Raw genomic sequence first — 22506 nt, forward strand, 5'->3', positions numbered from 1 at the left:
CCTAATTGCAAATGTTTTGTTGTGGTTTCCCTTTTTCAGCATTTACCCCACTTACGACTTTGCCTGCCCGATAGTGGACAGTATAGAAGGAGTCACGCATGCGCTGAGAACCACAGAATATCACGACCGCGACGAGCAGTTCTACTGGATCATCGAAGCCTTGGGGATCAGGAAACCGTACATCTGGGAGTACAGCCGGCTGAACCTCAACAACACCGTCCTGTCCAAGAGGAAGCTCACCTGGTTCGTCAACGAGGGGCTTGTGGACGGCTGGTAAGTCCAAAATATAAACTAAGTGAACCCCCTGACCGAAACGCCTTGTCTGCTATCCTAAAACTATGGGTATAGTCACAACAACGTGCTTTACACCTCTCTGGCTGCTCCCTGGCATTGTGACTTCAGGCTGGTGATTTCTATAGTTACACAAAGCAGATTTTAAATTTTTATTGCTCCCATTTATGTTGATTTTTTTTTTTTTTTTTTTTTTTTTACCACATTTGTTACCTGTTGAAGCAGTGACACAGTTGTCAGTGCTGTTGGTTGGAGACCTAGCTGCTGTGACTCACAGCTTCTCCCTCCCCTCTCTATAGACTTCTATGTAATCTGACACCTCTGTGACATACTATCTGTCTTGCTAGCAAGATGGAATTGAGCAGAGGTAACGGATAAGGTGGGAGGATGATGAGAGTAGGTGGAGAAAAAACGCTGTCCTCTAAGATGGATTACTTTTTACTGATCCACAGTATTTCCTAACACTGCACCTGCTGTGTCTGTACCATATACACAGTAATATTTCTCTTAATATTTTCGTTACAGGGACGACCCCCGGTTCCCTACAGTGCGAGGCGTTCTTAGAAGAGGGATGACCGTGGAGGGGCTGAAACAATTCATAGCTGCCCAGGTCTGTGCAAGAAGGGAACGTCACTGCGCTTGGGCGCCGCCGCTGTGGGCTGTAGTATGTGATGTCACAGGAGGTTGCCTGGCGGGGAGCGGTCCCCGGGAGGGTTGCCTGGCGGGGAGCGGTCCCCGGGAGGGTTGCCTGGCGGGGAGCGGTCCCCGGGAGGGTTGCCTGGCGGGGAGCGGTCCCCGGGAGGGTTGCCTGGCGGGGAGCGGTCCCCGGGAGGGTTGCCTGGCGGGGAGCGGTCCCCGGGAGGGTTGCCAAAGTTTAAATGTGGCATTTGAAGCGTTAAACAGCTGCAGTTACTTATAGTTTAGGGGGGTGTATTTTTGGGGTCCTGTCCTCTCTCTTACATTTCTGTGCTCTCGCTCGCAGGGATCTTCCCGATCGGTGGTGAACATGGAGTGGGACAAGATCTGGGCCTTTAACAAGAAGGTAAACGGTGTCTCCTTGCGGTGTGTAATGTCCATCAGAGCGCCCCCTACTGACCTGTAGTCTGCAGTACATGGTGGTCCCCTGTCCTGCAGGCTCAATAATACACAGACCTCTCGATATCCCGAATGTCTTTATGACCCCCATTGACTCGCCCCCTCCCAACCAAACGTTGACTTGTGGGAACGGATCTGTCAGTAAACTCTGCATTTCATTTTTCTGCTTCCAAGCTGCGAGCTATCTGTAAGAAGGTATTACCCGACGCTTATCTATTTCTCATTTACTCTGTGATTTTGGTTTTCTTTCGGCCTTTGGCGCATAGCTGACAGTTGTGTAAGCGCACATTGCTTACTCCATCATTCTGCAGGTTTAACCAAAAATATATAAAAATGTAACAAAAAAATTAACACAATCACATCACCGCATTGCCGCAGCTCTGGCTCCTGATACATGTAGGATAGAAAAGGTGCATTCACTGAGGTACAAGGGAAGTCCATGGAGTAAAGGGAACCTGTCACCAGCACTTACCCCACTAAACTAACAGCCCCCTCGGGTCAGGCATGAAATGTCCTTTTTAGAATTTTTTCTTTGAATGTGACATTTCACCATTTTATCTACAAAAATAAATTCCTCCAAAGATATGTGAAAATGAGCAGAGAAGAGTCATATTTTGCCTAAAAGTCAAGTTAAAGACAGTGGCACTTCAGACGTTCTATCTCCAGTTCCATAGCTTCTGGAAACATGCTGCTGGTGTTGTATTAAAGATACAAATCTCATCTTTCAGATCACATCTGGCTTTTGGTTCTGCAAGCTACACAACCAAAGATACAGGCAGTTATATAATGGCAGGAGTTTAATTTTTTTTTAACTGCATGTAGATCACAGAATCATAAGCCTGATGTTATCTGAAAGATCAGATTCTTCTCTTTAATATGGCACCAGCAGCATAATTCCAGGAACTATAGAACTGAAGATGGGGCCGTCTGAAGTGACAATTTCCTGCAATCTGAAATCTTGTACCATCTTGGGTAACAAATGACTCTTCTCCTTATCCTATGACCCTTCTCTGCTCCTTATCCTATGACCAAGCACAACTATGCAATATGTTTGTCCCAAAAAATGTCAATTCCACCCCTGACTGCTGGCCACTATATAATGGGTTTTTGCTTATGGCTATATGGCTCTAGTCCAGTGCCTAAAGCTGCTTAGTCCATTATAGGATCCATCAGCAGCAGCCGGTTATACATTCACTGAGTATAACCAGCTGCTGTTGATGGATCCTGAGTATCCCTGAGATCACCCACTTCCCCTTTTAATGTTGATAATCCGTGCAGGTCCCCAGTGCTCGTACCTGGATGTGGCTGCGGGTGCTCTTGGCCTGGGTGCACCCGTAGGCTCCTCACAGCATAGCCGCAGTGAATGCACCTTGTCTCCAGTGAATTCCTCAGTCCGTAATCGCTTCTCCCACAATTTCCAAGCTACAAGAATTTGGTTGGTCCCGTACAGAGTTTTTTTTTTTTTTTCAACCCCTAATTTTCTAGCCTATTACTCGCTCCAGTGCCCCCGTATCGGACCCCCGATATTGTGAATTCTGCTCAGTCCAGGGGTTTGTGATTGTGTTCTGCTCAGGGGCTGGCTGGATCTGTCACTATAGATTATACCTGGAGGGAACCTGTCAGCAAGTGTGACCATACAGACTGCAGCCAGTCTGGGTATTGTCCCTGGAGAGATGTGTAATCAGACCTTTGTGTATATGGTTAGTAGCAGCAGAACTGTGATATATGGATATATAGGATTGTGCAGTGGGCAGGTCCTCGCACTGCTGTGCTCTTATCGCTCTGCATTGAGAATCGCCAACACCGCTTCTACCGCTTGTGTATTAACCAGGACTCTGAGCAGAGGAAAGGGGTGGTTGAGCACAGCAGTGTGAGGACGCGGCACCCAGTACAAACCTGTATTATAAATGCCTATTTCACAGTCTTTTTGCTCCTAACAACACACACAAAAATGTATGATCACCCCGCTCTTCAGGGACAATACCGAACACTGGCTGCACAGAGCACAGCAGTGTGAGGGCACACCCCCAGTGGACCTGGAGAGGCTAAATCCATATTTCGCAGTCCTGCTACTAACATACACAAAGGTCCGATTACAAATCCCTCCAAGGTCAATAGTTAACACCGTCTGCAGAGAGCGCACAGCAGTGTGAGGACAAGCCCCAGTGCACCTGGTGAGGCTCCAATTCTGGAATATAAATCTATATTTCAAAGTACTGCAGCTACTAACAGCATAATCAAAGGTATGATAACGCATCTTTCCAGGGACAATACCTAACACTGACTGCAGAGAGGACAGAGCACAGCAGTGTGAGGACACGCCTCAGTATATCCTGGAACATAAATCCATATATCACAGTCCTGCTGCTACTAACAACGTACAGAAAGGTCTAGTTACAAATCTCTCCAGGGACTGTACATAACATTGGCTGCAGTCTGAATGGTCACGCCTGCTGACAGGTTCCCTTTAATACATCTCCTAGTTCTGTAGTATGTAACACTTGATGAGTCCATCGTTATAGACTTGTATCCAGCCAGGCCCTGCTCCGCCTCTTCTTTCTTTGTGCCTGACCTCATACTGATATGATCTGGCCTGGCCTCTGCTTGTTCAGCATGTGCCCTCGTAGCTCGTGCTCGTCCTTAGTCACTACATTTACCGATTCCACGATCTGGTCTCGAGTCTGGACGGAAGGGTGAGCAGCAAGCGGGGGGGGGGGGGGAACGCTAAGGACCTGTGAGAAGTCTCCAGAGAGGGGAGGGGGGGGGAGGAGTGAGTAAGAGACACAGGCACAGAGAGAAGCTGCTGCAGATAAGAGTAAGTTTCTATCTCGCCCCAAGTGCTTTATTTGTATCCGTATGAGTCAGTACTTTTCCAAATTCCATATGTCATTCCATGGAGTGTAAGAGAGCCATGGAGCAGAGAGTCTTTCTGTGTGCAGTGTATAGGGGGACATCATAGCGGCTAGTCTACAGCCCCCAGAAAAAAATGTTAAACAATGCAGAATCCAAGTCCTGTAATGTCCAGGTATAGCGCTACCCCTCGTGTACTCACACTAGACGAGTGATTTATTGCTAAATTTTATACATTTTGATGATGATATTATAACTTTAAAGGGGTTTTCCAATTATAAGCGTCTGATGACTGGAGGTGCAACACCTGGGGGGTCCCAGCGATGAGAACTGTGAAGGTTGTGCCCACCATTCACATGCTGCACCCAGAGGCACTTACGGACCCCCATTTTCGTGATTGTTGGGGGTCCCAGTGGTCGCGAGTGATCAGACTCTTATCCCCTATCGTGTAGACCCCTTGGACCTTATTGCAGGACCCCCAATATTTCCGTAGCTTACCGCATGCACTCTCTGCGGTCACACGGGGGGGGGGGGGGACAAGTAACGTCCTGATCTCTAGTGTCCCCCAGGTGTGTATCATACCACATCTTAGTGGTAGTGATAGGGGGGTCGGTGACCTTCCTCTGCTCACACTTCAGTCCTGAGTCCTCCAGACCAGTGAGTGTCCATCTTCATACATGAGACGTCTGGTAGCTGTCGCCCCCCTCACCGGCTCCTGTGCTTCCCTCCGCCAGGTCATTGACCCCGTGGCCCCCCGGTACAACGCTTTGCTGAAGAGCCAAGTCGTTCCCGTGAACATCCCAGGAGCCCAAGAAGGAGTCACCGAAGTCGCCAAGCACCCTAAGGTCTCTATGCATTCTCATTATATTTAAAGGGGTTCTCCGCTGCTAGTAAGAAGGGGGGGGGGCTAGTCCATAGCCGGATCAGAAAGTGTCGTCCTCTAGGAACCTCAGTTATCCGCTTTATAGGGGATTCCCACTAATGAAAGTTGGGCCCTATCCACGAGATCGGTGATCAGTGGGGGTGTCGGTGCTGAGACCCCCACAGATCGGGAAAACGAGGACCCTTCGTCGCTCCTCAGACTAATGCAGTAGGTGGCAGCGCATGACCGTTCTGCTCCATTAATCTCTATGGAGCTGGCGGAGATCGGTGAGCGCCGCGCTCAGCAATTTTTGTCAGCTCCATAGAGATTAATGGAGCAGAATGGTCATGCGCTGCCACCTACTCCATTAGTCTGAGGAGCGGCGAAGGGTCCGAAGGATCTGTGGGGGTCTCAGCACTGACATCCCCACTGATCACCGATCCCGTGGATAGGACCTAACTTTAGTTTGTGGGAAAACAAACCCCTTTAATATATGGTTATACCTTACCAGGAAGTGTTTTGTTTCCCTGCAGCGCCTCCGCAGGGCAAGTGATGTATTACATGATACCCACAATTTAAAGGAAATCTACCATCAAAATCCATCCTGATAAACCAGAGACACTTACTTATAGAACCAGGCACCGGGACTGTAGTAATCTTCTGATATTTATTGTTCTTCCTTCACTCATCAACTTTTAAGATTATGCTAATGAGCCAGAATGCGAATTACCAGAACCCCTCAGTGCTGAAGCTTCACGGGCTGTTACACTGTCTCCCCCTCAACCAACCCCCCCCCCCCCCCCCCTTCTCTTTGTGATGTGATCTCACTGCAGCAGAGGAAATTTCAACACACAGTGGGAGGGGGGAGGGGAGTGCTTCTGCACAGTGTAACAGCCTGTGAAACTGCAGAACAGAGGGGGCTTTGGTAAAATCTCTCCTTCTGGCTCATCAGAATAATTAATACTTGATTTTAGAAGGAAGGAGGCCACAGGTAACACGTGTAGGAAGATTATCACAGTCCCGGTGCCTGGATCTATGGGTAATGCCCCTGGTTTATCAGGATGGATGGTAAATTTCTGTTAAACCAATGGGGGGGCAGCTTCTGCAGATAATAATTTGGGGTTAGGGATGGGTCATGTCTTCAGACTCATTCTACTATTTGGAATTTTTAGATTCCTGATTGGAAAGTTTCCATTTTAATAGAACGTTTCAATTCCTAAGATCTCTGCTTGCTGGCAGCGGATGATAAAATGGATGCTACTTCTAGAAGCTGAAACTCTGCAGTACCCAATACTTCTTACTTACTGCTGAGGGTTTGTTACCGTGGCGTCTAGGTAATGCTATGTGAGCTACATGCATCAGACAAAAGAAAAAAAATCTATCCCACGCTGATGGTTTGTTACAGTGTGTCAGCGTCGGTACATATTATTCCATTCTGGATCTGTTTGCTTGCAGAATATTGTGTTTGGCCAGGTGTGAGCTGCAGTACCGCATACGGCCTGTAAACGGGTGTGGCGCTAAAAATGTAAAAAAATGTTACTGCTTTTCCGCAGAATGCAGAGGTTGGTATGAAATCCGTATGGTACGGTCCACGCGTCCTTATAGAAGGAGCAGATGCTGAAACGCTGTCTGAGGGAGAGATGGTCACCTTCATCAACTGGGGTAATCTCAACATCACCAAAATCCACCGGTAAGAAATTAAGGGGGGGGGGGCATTTATTTTTCTAGAAATGGCGCCACATGCGTCCTCAGGATGTGTCTGGTATTGCAGCTCAACTTTGTAAAAGTGATGGCACAGAGCTGCAATAACAGGCACTAATGTACAGCTATGGAGCGGCCATGGTTTTTTTTTTAATCCTGTTACACTATTTGAAGGAGCTTAAAGGGGTTGTCCACTTTCAGCAAGTAATTGATATTGTTTGTGTAATACAAAGGATTACAATTTTCTGACATACTTTCTATATCAATTTGTCACCGTTTTCTACATTTCTACATGCGGTTATTCAGGCAGCTTCATTGTTTGCTTCCTGTGGATAAACATTGGTCCCTGGCCATGTGATGTCACACAGGTGAATGACTCCTATCACACAGCTCTGGTTACTCTGACATAACGAGCCGTGCACCTGTGTGACATCACATGCCCAGGGATATATAACAAGCCCTGCACCTGTGTGACATCACATGACCAGGGATATAACGAGCCGTGCACCTGTGTGACATGACATGACCAGGGATATAACGAGCCGTGCACCTGTGTGACATCACATGACCAGGGATATAACGAGCCGAGCACCTGTGTGACATCACATGACCAGGGATATAACGAGCCGAGCACCTGTGTGACATCACATGACCAGGGATATAACGAGCTGTGCACCTGTGTGACATCACATGACCAGGGATATAACAAGCCATGCACCTGTGTGACATTACATGACCGGGAATATAGCTAGTTCTTTATCCACAAGTATACAATGAAGCTTCCTGTTGAATGACAGCAAGCGGAGATCTAGAAAACAGTGAGAGATTGATACAAACAGCATATCGTAGAACTTTTTAATACACCAACAATATCAATTATTTGCTGAAAGTGAACATCCCCCTTTAAAGACACAGCTCCAACTTCACTACTTTGAATTGTTTCTGGAAACTTATGTTAATTGAGTGGAACACACTGTGGGCCCTGTGTAGCGTGTGTGGGCCCTGTGTAGCGTGTGTGGGCCCTGTGTAGCGTGTGTGGGCCCTGTGTAGCGTGTGTGGGCCCTGTGTAGCGTGTGTGGGCCCTGTGTAGCGTGTGTGGGCCCTGTGTAGCGTGTGTGGGCCCTGTGTAGCGTGTGTGGGCCCTGTGTAGCGTGTGTGGGCCCTGTGTAGCGTGTGTGGGCCCTGTGTAGCGTGTGTGGGCCCTGTGTAGCGTGTGTGGGCCCTGTGTAGCGTGTGTGGGCCCTGTGTAGCGTGTGTGGGCCCTGTGTAGCGTGTGTGGGCCCTGTGTAGCGTGTGTGGGCCCTGTGTAGCGTGTGTGGGCCCTGTGTAGCGTGTGTGGGCCCTGTGTAGCGTGTGTGGGCCCTGTGTAGCGTGTGTGGGCCCTGTGTGGCAGATGGATGGCAATATATTACTAACCTACCAAATTATTAGGGTACAGATGATCAGGATCTTGACTACAGACTACGCTGGGGTTGTTTGTAGTCTGTTGCCATGGAGACACACATTGGATACTTAGTATATTATTATTATTTTGGTTACTGTAATCTAAACGATGTCCCTATGTTTTCTCATCGGCAGAGACTCCAGCGGGAAGATAACATCACTAGACGCCCAGCTCAACCTGGAGAACAAGGACTACAAGAAAACCACCAAGATAACGTGGCTGGCCGACACCCCGCAAGCTACATTAACCCCAACAGTTTGTGTCAACTACGATCATCTGATCACAAAACCCGTCCTGGGGAAAGAGGAAGACTTCAAGCAGTACGTCAACCGGAGCAGCAAGGTGCGCCGCCGGGAGAGACGCAATAATGGCGCTAGAAATTCGCTGTGATTTTTGTGTTTTGCTGACAATATTTGGTTTTCCTCCAGCAAGAAGAGGTGATGCTGGGAGACCCCTGTCTGAAGACCCTGAAGAAGGGCGACATCATCCAGCTGCAGCGGAGGGGCTTTTATATCTGCGACGAGACGTACGAGCCAATCAGGTAGGAGACGGATCTGGAGTAATGATGGAGCAGGATTTCCACTATTGGGTCTTGAAATCTTCTCCTTCAGTCTCTTGACTCGTCTTTTTTTTGGCTTTTCCCAGCCCCAACAGCTGTAAGGAGGCGCCGTGTGTCCTGATCTACATCCCAGATGGTCACACCAAGGAGATGCCGACCTCTGGCTCCAAGGAGAAGACAAAAACTTCCAATGTCAAGAAAGAGGTAACGAAAAAATTGGAAATATAACCTATAAGGAAATCTACCATTTAAAATCCATCCTGATGAATCGGGGGCACTTACTCATAGATCCAGGGACCGGGACTGCGGTATCTTCTTATATTTGTTATCCATGGCCTCCGCCCCTTCTAAAATCAACTTTTGAAATTATGAGCCTGAGCGGATACCCAACACCTTTGTGATCTGTCTTCACAGGCTGTTACACTTTCTTACCCTCCCCCTGCTCCCCCAGCACTTTTGCTGTGAGTACTTCCTGCATCAGGGGGGAAGGTGAGACAGTGTAACAGCATTTAAAGCCAGATCACAGAGGTGTTGCGTAGCCCTTCAGGCTCATTAGCATAATAATAAAAGTTGATGTTAGAAAGAAGGAGACCATAGATAACAAATATAAGAAGATATCACAGTTCCGGTGCCTGGATCTATGAGTAATGTCCCTGGTTTATCAGGATGGATTTTCATGGTAGATTTTCTTTTAAAGGAGTATAATTTTTTTTTTCTCTTATGATCCGTCAAATCTGTGTGGGGGATTTGACACTTTGCAACCCTACCCCCAGTTTTGGCTTGTGGTTTGCTGAGCTGCAGTACCAGTTACAGCCACTATGTAATGTGTGGCTCTGTACATGGTAAGCAGTGATCATCCTCTCTTCAAACAGACTGTGCTTTGTGTTTGATGGGATAACAATCAGGTTTGAGGGGGATCAGACTATTGGGACGCCCCACAAAAAACAACGGTTTCACTTTCTGTAAGTGATGGAGTTGCAGGTTGAGCGTTCATACTGCTGCTCCGTTGAATATTAAGGGAGTGTTGTATATTTCAGAGCACATTGTTCTGGTATGTCCTGCACTTCTATTCACCATCTATGAGAGTGCTGACGATATGTGATATCCGTGCTCTGAAATTTACAACACTCCATTAAAGGACATCTATCACCAGGATGAAGGGTTATAAACCAAGCACTGAGATACTGGTGTGTGCCCCCCCCCCTCCTGGAAGGACCTGCTCTCCTTTTAGCTGCTTATTCTCTGTTATTTTATTTATTTTTTAAAGGCTTATAAAATTATGCAAATTAACATGAAGGGCTCAAGGCTCCAAAGGATTTATTGGAGCCTGGAGCCCCTCTGGCTTATTTGCATCATTTTTAAATCCTTTGTTTTTTTACGTCCCTCCTTACACATACGTCTGCTCAGCCAATCACAGTGGACGGCTGCCTGTCAGTGATTGGCTGAGCAGTATTTCCTGTGTATTGAGCGCCCGGATGCAGAATATGGTGGAGAATGCGGGCAGTGTCAGAATTGTCCCTTTTTTTTTTTTTTTTTGCTTAATAGACTAAGGCAAAACCCACAGCAGCTCCAGTAAAAGATGCCCCTGCCCCAGCCTCTCCCGCCGCCACCTCCTCAACAGACCCCATCACTCTCTACAACAAAGTCACCGCTCAGGGAGACCTCGTCCGGGATCTCAAAACCAAGAAAGCCGAAAAAACTGAAGTCGACGCGGCGGTCAAAGTACTTCTGTCTCTAAAAGTAGAATATAAACAGGCAACGGGTCAGGACTATAAACCGGGCAATCCTCCAGCACACAGCGCCCCCGTCTGCACAGCTGCCGCCACTGCACAGAGCGCCCCCGTCTGCCCGGCAGCAGCCACTGCTGGTGGTGATGCCAAAGCTGCGCATGACCGAGTGTCCGAACAAGGGGAAGTGGTCCGAAAACTAAAGGCCGGGAAAGCCCCAAAGGTAAGAGAAAAATGCTTGCATGTTCTTAGTTTACAGATAGCAGAGATCTTATCACTCAGCTTTCCTACAGTCCTGAGAGGAAGGTGTGGTTACATATGTGTTAAAGGGGTTGTGCCATAGTAGACACTTCTCACCTATCCATAGGATTGTGGATAACTAGCTGTCCCCTAAAATGCCCTGTTCAATTTATTATAAGGGAATTTTAAGGGATTTCCAGTCCCGAAATTGATTGGGGGTCCCAGCAGTCAGACGCTTGCCGCCTCTCCTGCGTGTGCAGCCCTTTTTTCCACTCTGCTTTTATCCCTTTACCAGAAAAACTGCTTAGAAACTTCCTGCTTGTCTTGCAGATTCTACTTACATGTGCAGCTTTATGTACACCTACCCTTTAAGGGTGACTCTACATGTGCAGCTTTATGTACACCTACCCTTTAAGGGTGACTCCACATGTGCAGCAGAATTCTCTGGGTTTCTTAATTATTGCTATGTTTTATTTTCTATGCCTTTAACTTTCTTGTACGTCCTCTCTGTTTCCTCTGCCGCTCCTTCCGTTCTCTGCTCTGTAGCCTCAGGTAGAAGCCGCCGTGAAAACTCTCCTAGAGCTGAAAACACAATATAAAGAAGTGACGGGACAGGAGTACAAGGCCGGTACCCCCCCTGTAGCTCAGGTCGCCAGCCCCCCTGTATCTCCAGCCGCCAGCACCCCTGTAGCTCAGGTCATCAGCCCCCCACCTCCTGCCTCCAGTCCCCAGAGCTCTGATACCACAGCATTATACAACAAGGTAGCCGAGCAAGGAGAGGTGGTCCGACAGCTGAAGAGCAAGAAGGCTGCCAAGGTAGGACACTGCTATAGCCCGCCATGCTTCTGTTACACGTGTGCATTGTGGGGGCAGCATCCATCATCACTTCTAAGGACTATATATCTACCAGAGGGGAAAGGAGACTGACGTCAGTGCATTAGGGACTATATATCTACTAGAGGGGGAAGGAGACTGACTTTAGTGTTCTAGGGACTATTTATCTACTAGAAGGGGAAGGAGACTGACTTTGGTGCTTTATGAACTACATATCTTCTACAAGGGGAAAGAGACTGACTTTAGTACTCTAGAAGCTGTAGATATAGTCCCTAGAAGGAGAAGGAGACTGACTTTAGTACTCTAGAAGCTGTAGATATAGTCTCTAGAAGGGGAAGTAGACTGACTTTAGTACTCTAGGCACTATATCTACAGCTACTAGAGGGGGAAGGAGACTGACTTTAGTGCTTTATGAACTGCATATCTACTAGAAGCGGAAGGAGACTGACTTTAGTACTCTAGTAGCTGTAGATATACTCCCTAGAGGGGGAAAAAGACTGACTTTAGTGCTTTAGGGACTATATATCTACTAGAAGGTGAAGGAGATTGACTTTAGTACTTTTAGGGACTATTCTTAAAGTTGCTAGAGGGGAAAGGGGACTGATTGGTTGTAATGTGATCCAGGGGGCTGTGTAAGCGAAGCAGAGACACAGATGGGTCATGTGACACTGCTCAGCAGCCATTCATAATGACATAGATCAACACTTTCCAGGGGGAAAAACAAATAGAGATTTAGAGTAACTAAGAAATTGGTGATTTTTTTGGGGTGGAAATGGGGGAATATAGTTTTCAGGGGTGATTAGAAGCCCCTCTATATGGATAGGTCTTGGATATTTCTAGTAATGACTGATGTGATGTGTGATTAGGCCTCAATAATAAAGCTTTATCCTATGATATGGATGATATTTAATGCTTCTTATCTGTATGTAGGAGGAGGTAGATGCCGCAGTGAAAAGCCTCTTGAATTTAAAAGCTGAATATAAGAAGCAAACAGGGCAGGAATACAAGCCCGGGTGCCCCCCTCCGGCTTCTACTACACCGGCCCCGGCCCCTAGTCCAGCAGCCCCCGCAGCCAGCGACACCACCAGCCTATACCACAGGGTGGCCGAGCAAGGGGAGCTGGTCCGCAAACTCAAATCTGAAAAGGCCCCTAAGGTAAAGTATTTTTATGCTTCGTTTGGTTGACTTTTGGGCAGACCCTGTACCAGCAGAAGCGATTGTTCAGGCAAAAGAGTATAATCGCAGTATCAGACTACACAGGACTTGGTTGTAGTCTGTTACCGTGGAAACTCATTCTGTTTAGGAACTGTAGAAACAAAATTATAGTTGTTTTTTTTAAGCAGAAAATGATTTTTTTTGAGAGTCTGATAACACACAATCTTTTCCATCTTGAAGGATAAGGTGGACGAGGCTGTAAAATCCCTGCTGTCACTCAAAGCCGCATACAAAGAGAAGACCGGACAGGAGTACAAGCCGGGACAGCCACCTGCGACCCCAGCGTCGACCCAACCTGCAAAAGCTCCGGAAAATGTCTCCCTGTCTTCTGAAGATCTGTTTAATAAGGTCGCCAAGCAAGGAGAAGAAGTCCGAAAACTGAAGAGCGAGAACGCTCCCAAGGTAAACAAATTCAATTGTTATCCATTAACCTATATGAGATCTATATGATCCTTTGGTTACTATGCCCTTCTTTTCAGTGGCTGGATATGGATTACAGTGAAATAATTGAGTTATGGCCACCACTAGAGGGAGCTCGGGAGCTTCCTGCATACATGTATGCGTTGCACCTAGTGAGCTCCCCCTAGTGACAGCGGATATGAGCCAGAATTTTAGAAGAATTTAAACAATTCAGTGTCTGTAGCAGACGGTGTGTTTTTATTCTTCGACGCTTCACGTTCCTTGTGCTCTTGGAGATTTGATTACATTGTTTATCTCTAGGATAAGGTTGATGCTGCGGTGAAGGAACTTCTTGACTCGGTACATGCGCTCGCTGTAAGCCAGGGGCAGACTGAGACTAAAGCGGTGACCGCAGCCGCGTCTCAGGATCAGAAACCTAAAGAGGACAAGAAGCAAAAGGAGAAGGAAAATAAATCTGAAAAACAGAACAAGCAGCCGAAACAGGGAGACGGCCAGAAGAAGAAAGATGGAGGGAACGCTGCAGGAACTGGCGAGGGACCTAAGAAACAGACCAGGTACGGCAGGACTTCCCTGCTCCCTACACTTCCTACAGATGTAGATATGTGACAGTTACTGGAGGTTCTCCGTGTTGTAGATATTAAAAGGTGGGGGTACCCGGCCTGCCCCCCTCCCCCTCCCTCACCCCCTCCCCAGCCTGTTCACCCCTCACCTATGCGGAAAGTGTGGATACCCGGCCTGACCTCACCCCCCTCACCTCCCTCACCTATCCGGCAGACAGGGGATACCCAGCCTGACCTCAACCCCTAACCTATCCGGCAGACGGGGAATACCCAGCCTGACCTCGGCCCCCTCACCTATCCGGAAGGCGGGGGATACCCAACCTGACCTCACCCCCCTCACCTATCCGCAAGGCGGGGCTTACCCAACCTGAACTCACCCCCCTCACCTATCCGGAAGGCGGGGGATACCCAACCTACCTCACCCCCCTCACCTATCCGGAAGGCGGGGGATACCCAACCTACCTCACCCCCCCGCCCCTATCCGGAAGGCGGGGGATACCCAACCTACCTCACCCCCCCCCCCCTATCCGGAAGGCGGGGGATACCCAACCTACCTCACCCCCCTCACCTATCCGGAAGGCGGGGGATACCCAACCTGAACTCACCCCCCTCACCTATCCGGAAGGCGGGGGATACCCAACCTACCTCACCCCCCTCACCTATCCGGAAGGCGGGGGATACCCAACCTACCTCACCCCCTATCCGGAAGGCAGGGGAATCCCAACCTACCTCACCCCCCCCCTCCGGGAATTGGGGATACCCAGTCTGACCTCACCCCCCTCACCTATCCGGAAGGCAGGGAATACCCAGCCTGACCTCGGCCTCCTCAATTATCTGGAAGGCAGGGGATACCCAGTCTGACCTCGGCCTTCTCACCTATTGGCAAGGTGGGAGGTTCCCAACCTGACACCCCACCACCTATCGACCGGGGGGGTACCCGGCCTGATCTCCATCCCCTCACCTTTCCAGAATGCGGATTACCCAGCCTGCCCCCCCTCTACCCCTGGAAGGTTGGCAGGTGACCCCTAACTTTAGTGTAGGATGAGGGTTTTAATGTCCACATTCTATTTTTTGTTTAATTTTTGGCTTGTGTAATGTTTAGGTTGGGACTGGAAGCAAAGAAAGAGGAGAACCTCGCTGACTGGTACTCACAGGTAATCGGACCGGCGCCGTGTCAGACTGGTGCTCCAGTAATAGAGCTGGTGAGGGTATAGATGTGTATACGCCTCTGTTCACATTGCCCTCGGTGTCTTGCAGGTGATCACAAAGTCGGAGATGATTGAGTATTACGATGTCAGCGGGTGCTACGTGCTGCGGCCGTGGGCCTTCGCCATCTGGGAATCCATTAAAGATTTCTTCGATGGCGAGATCAAGAAGCTGGGGGTGGAGAACTGCTACTTCCCAATGTTCGTGTCTCAGGCTGCGCTGGAGAAGGAGAAGACTCACATCGCTGACTTCGCCCCAGAGGTTTGTTATATCGAAGGGCGAGGGCCAATAGTTACACTCCCCGGGGCCAATAGTTACACTCCCCGGGGCCCATGGTTACACTCCCCGGGGCCCATGGTTGCACTCCCCGGGGCCCATGGTTGCACTCCCCGGGGCCCATGGTTGCACTCCCCGGGGCCCATGGTTGCACTCCCCGGGGCCCATGGTTGCACTCCCCGGGGCCCATGGTTGCACTCCCCGGGGCCCATGGTTGCACTCCCCGGGGCCCATGGTTGCACTCCCCGGGGCCCATGGTTGCACTCCCCGGGGCCCATGGTTGCACTCCCCGGGGCCCATGGTTGCACTCCCCGGGGCCCATGGTTGCACTCCCCGGGGCCCATGGTTGCACTCCCCGGGGCCCATGGTTGCACTCCCCGGGGCCCATGGTTGCACTCCCCGGGGCCCATGGTTGCACTCCCCGGGGCCCATGGTTGCACTCCCCGGGGCCCATGGTTGCACTCCCCGGGGCCCATGGTTGCACTCCCCGGGGCCCATGGTTGCACTCCCCGGGGCCCATGGTTGCACTCCCCGGGGCCCATGGTTGCACTCCCCGGGGCCCATGGTTGCACTCCCCGGGGCCCATGGTTGCACTCCCCGGGGCCCATGGTTGCACTCCCCGGGGCCCATGGTTGCACTCCCCGGGGCCCATGGTTGCACTCCCCGGGGCCCATGGTTGCACTCCCCGGGGCCCATGGTTGCACTCCCCGGGGCCCATGGTTGCACTCCCCGGGGCCCATGGTTGCACTCCCCGGGGCCCATGGTTGCACTCCCCGGGGCCCATGGTTGCACTCCCCGGGGCCCATGGTTGCACTCCCCGGGGCCCATGGTTGCACTCCCCGGGGCCCATGGTTGCACTCCCCGGGGCCCATGGTTGCACTCCCCGGGGCCCATGGTTGCACTCCCCGGGGCCCATGGTTGCACTCCCCGGGGCCCATGGTTGCACTCCCCGGGGCCCATGGTTGCACTCCCCGGGGCCCATGGTTACACTCCCCGGGGCCCATGGTTACACTCCCTGGGCCGGTGTATATAGAAATGGGAAGATCCTATAACTGGGTTTCTTGATATGGACATTTCTTGGAGGTTCTTATCCCCTTATTAGGGTAATAATCCCCCTAATACAAAGGGCCCGGGCCATCCATGAGGCTCCTTGCTACCCTCTAGGTTAATTATTATTAATCAATGTTCTGTATTTATGATCTTCATTAGGTAGCGTGGGTCACCAGATCAGGGAAGACGGAGCTGGCAGAACCAATCGCTGTGAGGCCCACAAGTGAAACTGGTAAAGCACCAAAGAAAATAATTGTACTGTGCTCCTTTAAGGATGAACTCTTGGGGTCATCTGAATTGGTGAAAGATATTGATGAGCTATACTTAATCAATATCAGATGGTTGGGGGGGGGGGGGTCTCGCAGAGATCAGCTGTCCTCAGCAGTCAATACACAGAGAATTGAGCGGGAAGCCGACAGCGCCATTCGCTGTGTAGTGGTTGAACCGCATCACTACAGCTTTTATTCAGGTGGATGGGAACTGATCTGCCGTAACCTGGTCTGCCCACTACACTAAGAGCGGCGCTGTCTGCTTCGTTCTCAGTTCTTCAGGCGTTGACTAGTGACAGCAGCTGATTTGAGATTGCATTTCCGACTGTAAAAACCTTCTACGACCCTTTTGTAAACCTTATACAGCACGTGCCCAATTATTACAATGACACGTAAATTACCTCTAGCTGCTGGTTGTACGTTAAATTTCGGCTACATCCCAGTAGTCCATCTCTTAGGCGGAGGTCATTGGATATTATGTAATTGCTGCAGTCTAACCCGCTGTGATTTATACAATTCCCATGCACGTGCTGCATACACAAAGCTGCAGCATCTCGATTCCATACTGCAGATTTTTGATGCCGTGATCCCCGCCTCGTCTGCCCCCAGCCTTAAATATTCGGCTCCTGTTATTAGAAATATTACATCGATAACCTTCTCTTTATCGTCCAGTGATGTATCCGGCTTACGCCAAGTGGGTGCAGTCGCATCGTGACCTCCCGATAAAGCTGAACCAGTGGTGCAATGTTGTGGTAGGTACAGATGACCTGTGACCTCATCTACTTGTGGTTGGGGGGGGGGTCCTATTACTCTAGGGGGGGTACATATAACCATCTTGTTATATTGCAGAGGTGGGAGTTCAAGCATCCGCAGCCCTTCCTCCGCACCCGCGAGTTCCTTTGGCAGGAGGGACACACGGCTTTTGCTACGTATGAGGAGGCTGCAGAGGAGGTAAGTCCGTGCCCACATGTCGTCATCAGAAGCAAACCAATGCTAATATACATTGCTGCGGCCTCACCCTGATGGTGGAGACCAGAGGAACCTCTGATCACTGCTGCTGCACCGCATCGGTGCCATAAGCAATGCTGATCGCGGGAACCTCTGGGATACACCCCAGGCTGATGCATTGTGGGGGTCATCTGCTTGGGGTAGATTAAAGGGGGAGGGGGGGTGCTGAAACATTGGCATTGCTGCGGCCCTCCTGTTCCAGTGCTTCGGCTGATGCCTGTTCCGGCCCAGCTGGGACCAATTTAACACTTCTAGCCCAGCTGGGAAAATGCAACCCTGGAATAAGTCATTGGTTTTGGATTTTGAGGATTTCCCGTGCGGTATAAGGGACCAGGGCGAGTGAGACCTTTAAAGGGAACCTGTCACCAGGTTTCACCCCTTTAAACTACTAGTCCCCTAATCTAGTGGATAAAATGTCCTTTCTAGAATTCCCCATTTTATGGGAAATCTCCTCCAAAGTCAAGCAAAAATTACTCTTATCTCATTTTCACGTGAGATGAGTCAAGTTTAGTGGTTGCAAGGCTAGTGTCACTACAGAAGCTCCTAGCTTCTGTTCTATAGCACCATGAAATGTCCTGCTGGTGTCATATTAAGGATAAGGTTCACATCTCTCAGATCGCCTCAGGCTCATGACTTTGGGATCTATAGAACAGGAGATGCAACTAAAGGCATCTCATAGACTGTAAGCTCCTGGGAGCAGGGGCCTTACTCCTATAGTTCCATATAACTATGTTTGTACTGTAACATTATTATTATTTTTATAGTTGGAAATATTTTTGTAACTGCCTGTGTGGGAGCTCACAGAACCACAAGCTAAGATGAGATTCTTAGCTTGAATATGACACCAGCAGCCTGTTTCTAGGTGCTATATAACAGAAGATTGGGGCTTCTGAAGTGACAATACTCCAGCAACCACTAAACTTGACTCATCTCATGTGAAAATGAGGGTAGAAGAGTCATATTTATCTGACTTTGGGGGAGATTTGTTATAGGTAAACTGTCTGCTAGTTTAGTGAGGGAATTCCTGGTGACAGGTTCCCTTTTTAAAGGGATTTTTTTTTTTTTTTAGGAATTTACTTTCCGCAGGGAAAATGTGAGAATCTGAGTGAAAACTTGCATATAAGTTGCTATATGATGACTAGGGCTCCCTCTACACTTGGTACCGGTGAGTGTAGTGTCTCCCGTTGTCCAGCAGATAGCAGTATTTCTCCATGGCCCCCGCCACTTACCTGTCGTCTTGATCCTTGCTCTTTGTGCCAAGTGTCCTGACTTCACCCCGGCCTCGCTCATTCCTATGGGGTCATGTCAATGGAGTTTTGTCCAAGTTCTGAAACACAAGGGGTCTCTTTATTATTTGCTGCAGATGTCACATTACGTTATTTTTTTTCGGTCGCATCAGGGCTATAAATAAATACAACTTTTTTCCTTTGTGGGAAGTTTCTATAAAGTCACTTTTTTTAGTTTCTTACTTCATAGATGTAAGAAACTAAACCTTAGGTTTGGGGTTTTCGTATCACATCGCATTACTGTATAATATCTAGTCTGAACACCCACTAAGGCTACATGCACACTGCCGTTGCCCGACGTACCGTAGTACGGCGGGCACACGACAGCGCGCGGGGAGAGGAGGTGAGCGCTGCTCACCCCTGCCCCTCTTCATAGGAATATATGGCACAGGGCACTGTATGCCCTGAAAAGATAGGACATTGTGCGCCCATTTCCGTCTATGGGGGACGTATATCGGCCTTATATACGTCCCCCATGCAGCAGTGTGAATGTAGCCTAATGGGGAGATTTCTCAGAAGTGTCTGAGGGCGAGAATGTTCTAGTCAACCAGAAACTTGATGTCTGAGGTAAAATTGTTCCAGTTCCCCCTCAGGCATCAAGTTTCTGAGGTAAAACTGTCAGAGCTCAGCTTTAATTTTATAAACGGCTGCAGGAAAATGAAAGCTGAGCTCTGATTGGTTTCCATGAGCAACCAGAACTGTCTTTCTCTGACACTTCTGATAAATCTCCCCCTAAATGTGTGAAAGATTTGGCGCCCCTTGCTAAATTTTGGCTACAAGTCCCTCCTTAACGCTCCGTATTAGAACGACGATGTATGTGATACAGAGATGTAGTCTCATGAGGATGCAGGGACTCGAAGGATCATAGAGGACCATGAGGGTTGGGTGCTTAAAGGAACGCTCCAGTCACAGAGGTTTCATCGAATTAAAACTTGAGTCCTGCTCCTCCCCTCAGGCCCTGCACCATGTATTATTCAATGGATTAGCTGTCACTGTAATGTTCCTTTAATTGTTCATCTAAATATTAAATCAAATATTCTGAAGCAATATCAAGTCCCCTAGTGAGAAAGTTTCATTACCAAAAAAAAATTCTTCAAAAATTGAAAGGAATAATAAAAATAAATTAAAGTACATTTCTAAAATTATATTTGCATTTGTCACAATTTTACTGGAAAAAAAAGTGATTTTTACTGTATCCCCCCCCACCCCCCATTTTTATAAAAAAAAAAAAAAAAAACCCTCTACCTGTCCTGCAAGAAAGAAGCCCCCCACACTGCTACTTGATTTTTAAATTTGTTCTGTCTCTCAGAAGATAGAAAATATAATATTTTGTTCTTTAGAAAAACTGATTTTTCGACTATATGACCACAATCTTGCTAAAAGGTATCCGCGTCTTGTGGTGTAAAGATCAGGAGGAGACAGCACTGCTGTAATGGAGATTGGGTGAAGCGCTGACAAAGCATTTCATCTGATCTCTAAGAGGATACAGCCTCTGCACCGCTCTCCCTCTCCCGGCCATTCCGGTGTATATCCTGCTGAACCTAGAGTGATGTCTCAAGCATGTGACTGATCACATGTTTCCTGCATTACTGCAAGGTCCTTAAAACCTTTCATGCTGCCAATAGTCGGTCTGGACAGAATCGGGGGATGGGGCCAGAGAAGAAGTTCTACTGGGACTTAGTATGAACACCTGTGTGAGTGAGTGGATGAGGCAGTGCTGAAAGTGAATGTGGCAAGAGGTGTATGAATGGTTGTAGTAGAGCTGTGTGTGTATGAATGGTTGGTTGTAGTAGAGCTGTGTGTGTATGAATGGTTGGTTGTAGTAGAGCTGTGTGTGTATGAATGGTTGGTTATAGTAGAGCTGTGTGTGTATGAATGGTTGGTTATAGTAGAGCTGTGTGTGTATGAATGGTTGGTTATAGTAGAGCTGTGTGTGTATGAATGGTTGGTTATAGTAGAGCTGTGTGTGTATGAATGGTTGGTTATAGTAGAGCTGTGTGTGTATGAATTGTTGGTTATAGTAGAGCTGTGTGTGTATGAATGGTTGGTTATAGTAGAGCTGTGTGTGTATGAATGGTTGGTTATAGTAGAGCTGTGTGTGTATGAATGGTTGGTTGCTGCAGAGCTGTGTGTATGTATGTATGTATGAATGGTTGGTTGGTTGGTTGGTTGCAGCAGAGCTGTATGTGAGCTGTGGGTGGGGGTTGTGGTTGTAGCAGAGCTGTGTGTGTGTATGAATGGTTTGTTGCAGCAGAGCTGTGTGTATGTATGTATGTATGTTTGTATGAATGGTTGGTTGCAGCAGAGCTGTATGTGAGCTGTGGGTGGGGGTTGTGGTTGTAGCAGAGCTGTGTGTGTGTATGAATGGTTTGTTGCAGCAGAGCTGTATGTATGTATGTATGAATGATTGGTTGCAGAAGAGCTGTATGTGAGCTGTGGGTGGGGGTTGTGGTTGTAGCAGAGCTGTGTGTGTGTATGAATGGTTTGTTGCAGCAGAGCTGTATGTGTGTATGTATGAATGATTGGTTGCAGAAGAGCTGTATGTGAGCTGTGGGTGGGGGTTGTGGTTGTAGCAGAGCCATGTTTTCTTTTCTTTTTTTTTTTGGTACTATAAAGATATATAGACACATTGTCTGTTGTAGTGATTTTGCACGGATGTTTCCTCCAGGTCCTGCAGATTCTGGATTTCTACGCCCGGGTCTATGAGGAGCTCTTGGCGATTCCTGTAGTAAAAGGAAGGAAGACTGAGAAGGAGAAGTTTGCCGGAGGCGACTACACGACCACGGTTGAGGCCTTTATATCCGCCAGCGGCCGCGCTATTCAGGTCTGTGTTCGTTTTTATATAGCTCCAACATGCGCTGCTCCGGTCCTGAGGTTCTGTAGGACCGATCCGCTCCTCAGGGATATGCAGAGTCCCAGTCCTCACTTCCTCTCTGGTGTTTTTCCTCCAGGGTGCAACGTCACATCATCTCGGGCAGAATTTCTCAAAAATGTTTGAGATCACATTTGAAGATCCTAAAAAACCTGGTGAAAAGCAGTACGCCTTCCAGAACTCGTGGGGTCTGACCACCAGGACGATCGGGGTCATGACCATGGTTCACGGAGACAACATGGGGCTGGTGCTGCCCCCACGGGTCGCGTGTGTCCAGGTGAGTCACGGGTCACCATACTACATAGACCAACATTAGTAATATAAAGTTCTAGTCCTAGACGGGATGGACCCCTGCATGCCCCCTACTTCAGAGGAATCCATACATTTTGCTCCGTTTTACCCACGGAAGCAGTGGTCACATGTGCAAATCGATGGGCGGGGCCAAAATCAGCCACGTAAACATTCCCTTACTGGCTGCCTATGCAGAACACATTCAAAACATAATGGGGGTTACTGTAAACCACGACCATACAAGGAAATTTAGGACTTTTGGCAAAGATTGGGGGCAACCACTTGTCTAGAGGACCTTGTTTTATGAGGACGGGTTTTCTTAACCATTTATTTCCACACCTGTTTTCCACGTTACTGCCCAGGCCATTTCTAATTTTTTTTTTTTTAATGTATTTAATTTTAGTGCCATGTCCTCTACAGCAGAGGTCCCCAACCTTTTTTGCACCAGGG

The 22506-nt window shown here is 48.7% G+C and overlaps 1 protein-coding gene across 3 annotated transcripts in view; it reads left to right on the forward strand.

Annotated features, from left to right (window-relative positions):
- Nucleotides 1-22506, forward strand: part of EPRS1 (glutamyl-prolyl-tRNA synthetase 1) — a 46399-nt gene that overhangs the window by 15364 nt on the left and 8529 nt on the right. The window contains exons 10-30 of one of the 3 annotated variants that reach the window (XM_072140104.1): nucleotides 40-273; nucleotides 817-901; nucleotides 1274-1333; nucleotides 1561-1581; nucleotides 4971-5081; nucleotides 6652-6788; nucleotides 8378-8585; nucleotides 8672-8784; nucleotides 8889-9006; nucleotides 10348-10752; nucleotides 11316-11585; nucleotides 12534-12758; nucleotides 12999-13220; nucleotides 13539-13792; nucleotides 14901-14952; nucleotides 15056-15265; nucleotides 16490-16562; nucleotides 17272-17351; nucleotides 17449-17550; nucleotides 21562-21717; nucleotides 21845-22042. In XM_072140104.1, the coding sequence (XP_071996205.1) occupies nucleotides 40-273; nucleotides 817-901; nucleotides 1274-1333; nucleotides 1561-1581; nucleotides 4971-5081; nucleotides 6652-6788; nucleotides 8378-8585; nucleotides 8672-8784; nucleotides 8889-9006; nucleotides 10348-10752; nucleotides 11316-11585; nucleotides 12534-12758; nucleotides 12999-13220; nucleotides 13539-13792; nucleotides 14901-14952; nucleotides 15056-15265; nucleotides 16490-16562; nucleotides 17272-17351; nucleotides 17449-17550; nucleotides 21562-21717; nucleotides 21845-22042 (3334 nt within the window). The remainder of the gene's footprint in view (nucleotides 1-39; nucleotides 274-816; nucleotides 902-1273; nucleotides 1334-1560; nucleotides 1582-4970; nucleotides 5082-6651; nucleotides 6789-8377; nucleotides 8586-8671; nucleotides 8785-8888; nucleotides 9007-10347; nucleotides 10753-11315; nucleotides 11586-12533; nucleotides 12759-12998; nucleotides 13221-13538; nucleotides 13793-14900; nucleotides 14953-15055; nucleotides 15266-16489; nucleotides 16563-17271; nucleotides 17352-17448; nucleotides 17551-21561; nucleotides 21718-21844; nucleotides 22043-22506) is intronic. The other 2 variants (XM_072140106.1, XM_072140105.1) reach the window with 2 other exon arrangements.

This window comes from Engystomops pustulosus, chromosome 3 (genome assembly GCF_040894005.1).
Source record: "Engystomops pustulosus chromosome 3, aEngPut4.maternal, whole genome shotgun sequence".
In the NCBI taxonomy this organism is placed as follows: domain Eukaryota; kingdom Metazoa; phylum Chordata; class Amphibia; order Anura; family Leptodactylidae; genus Engystomops; species Engystomops pustulosus.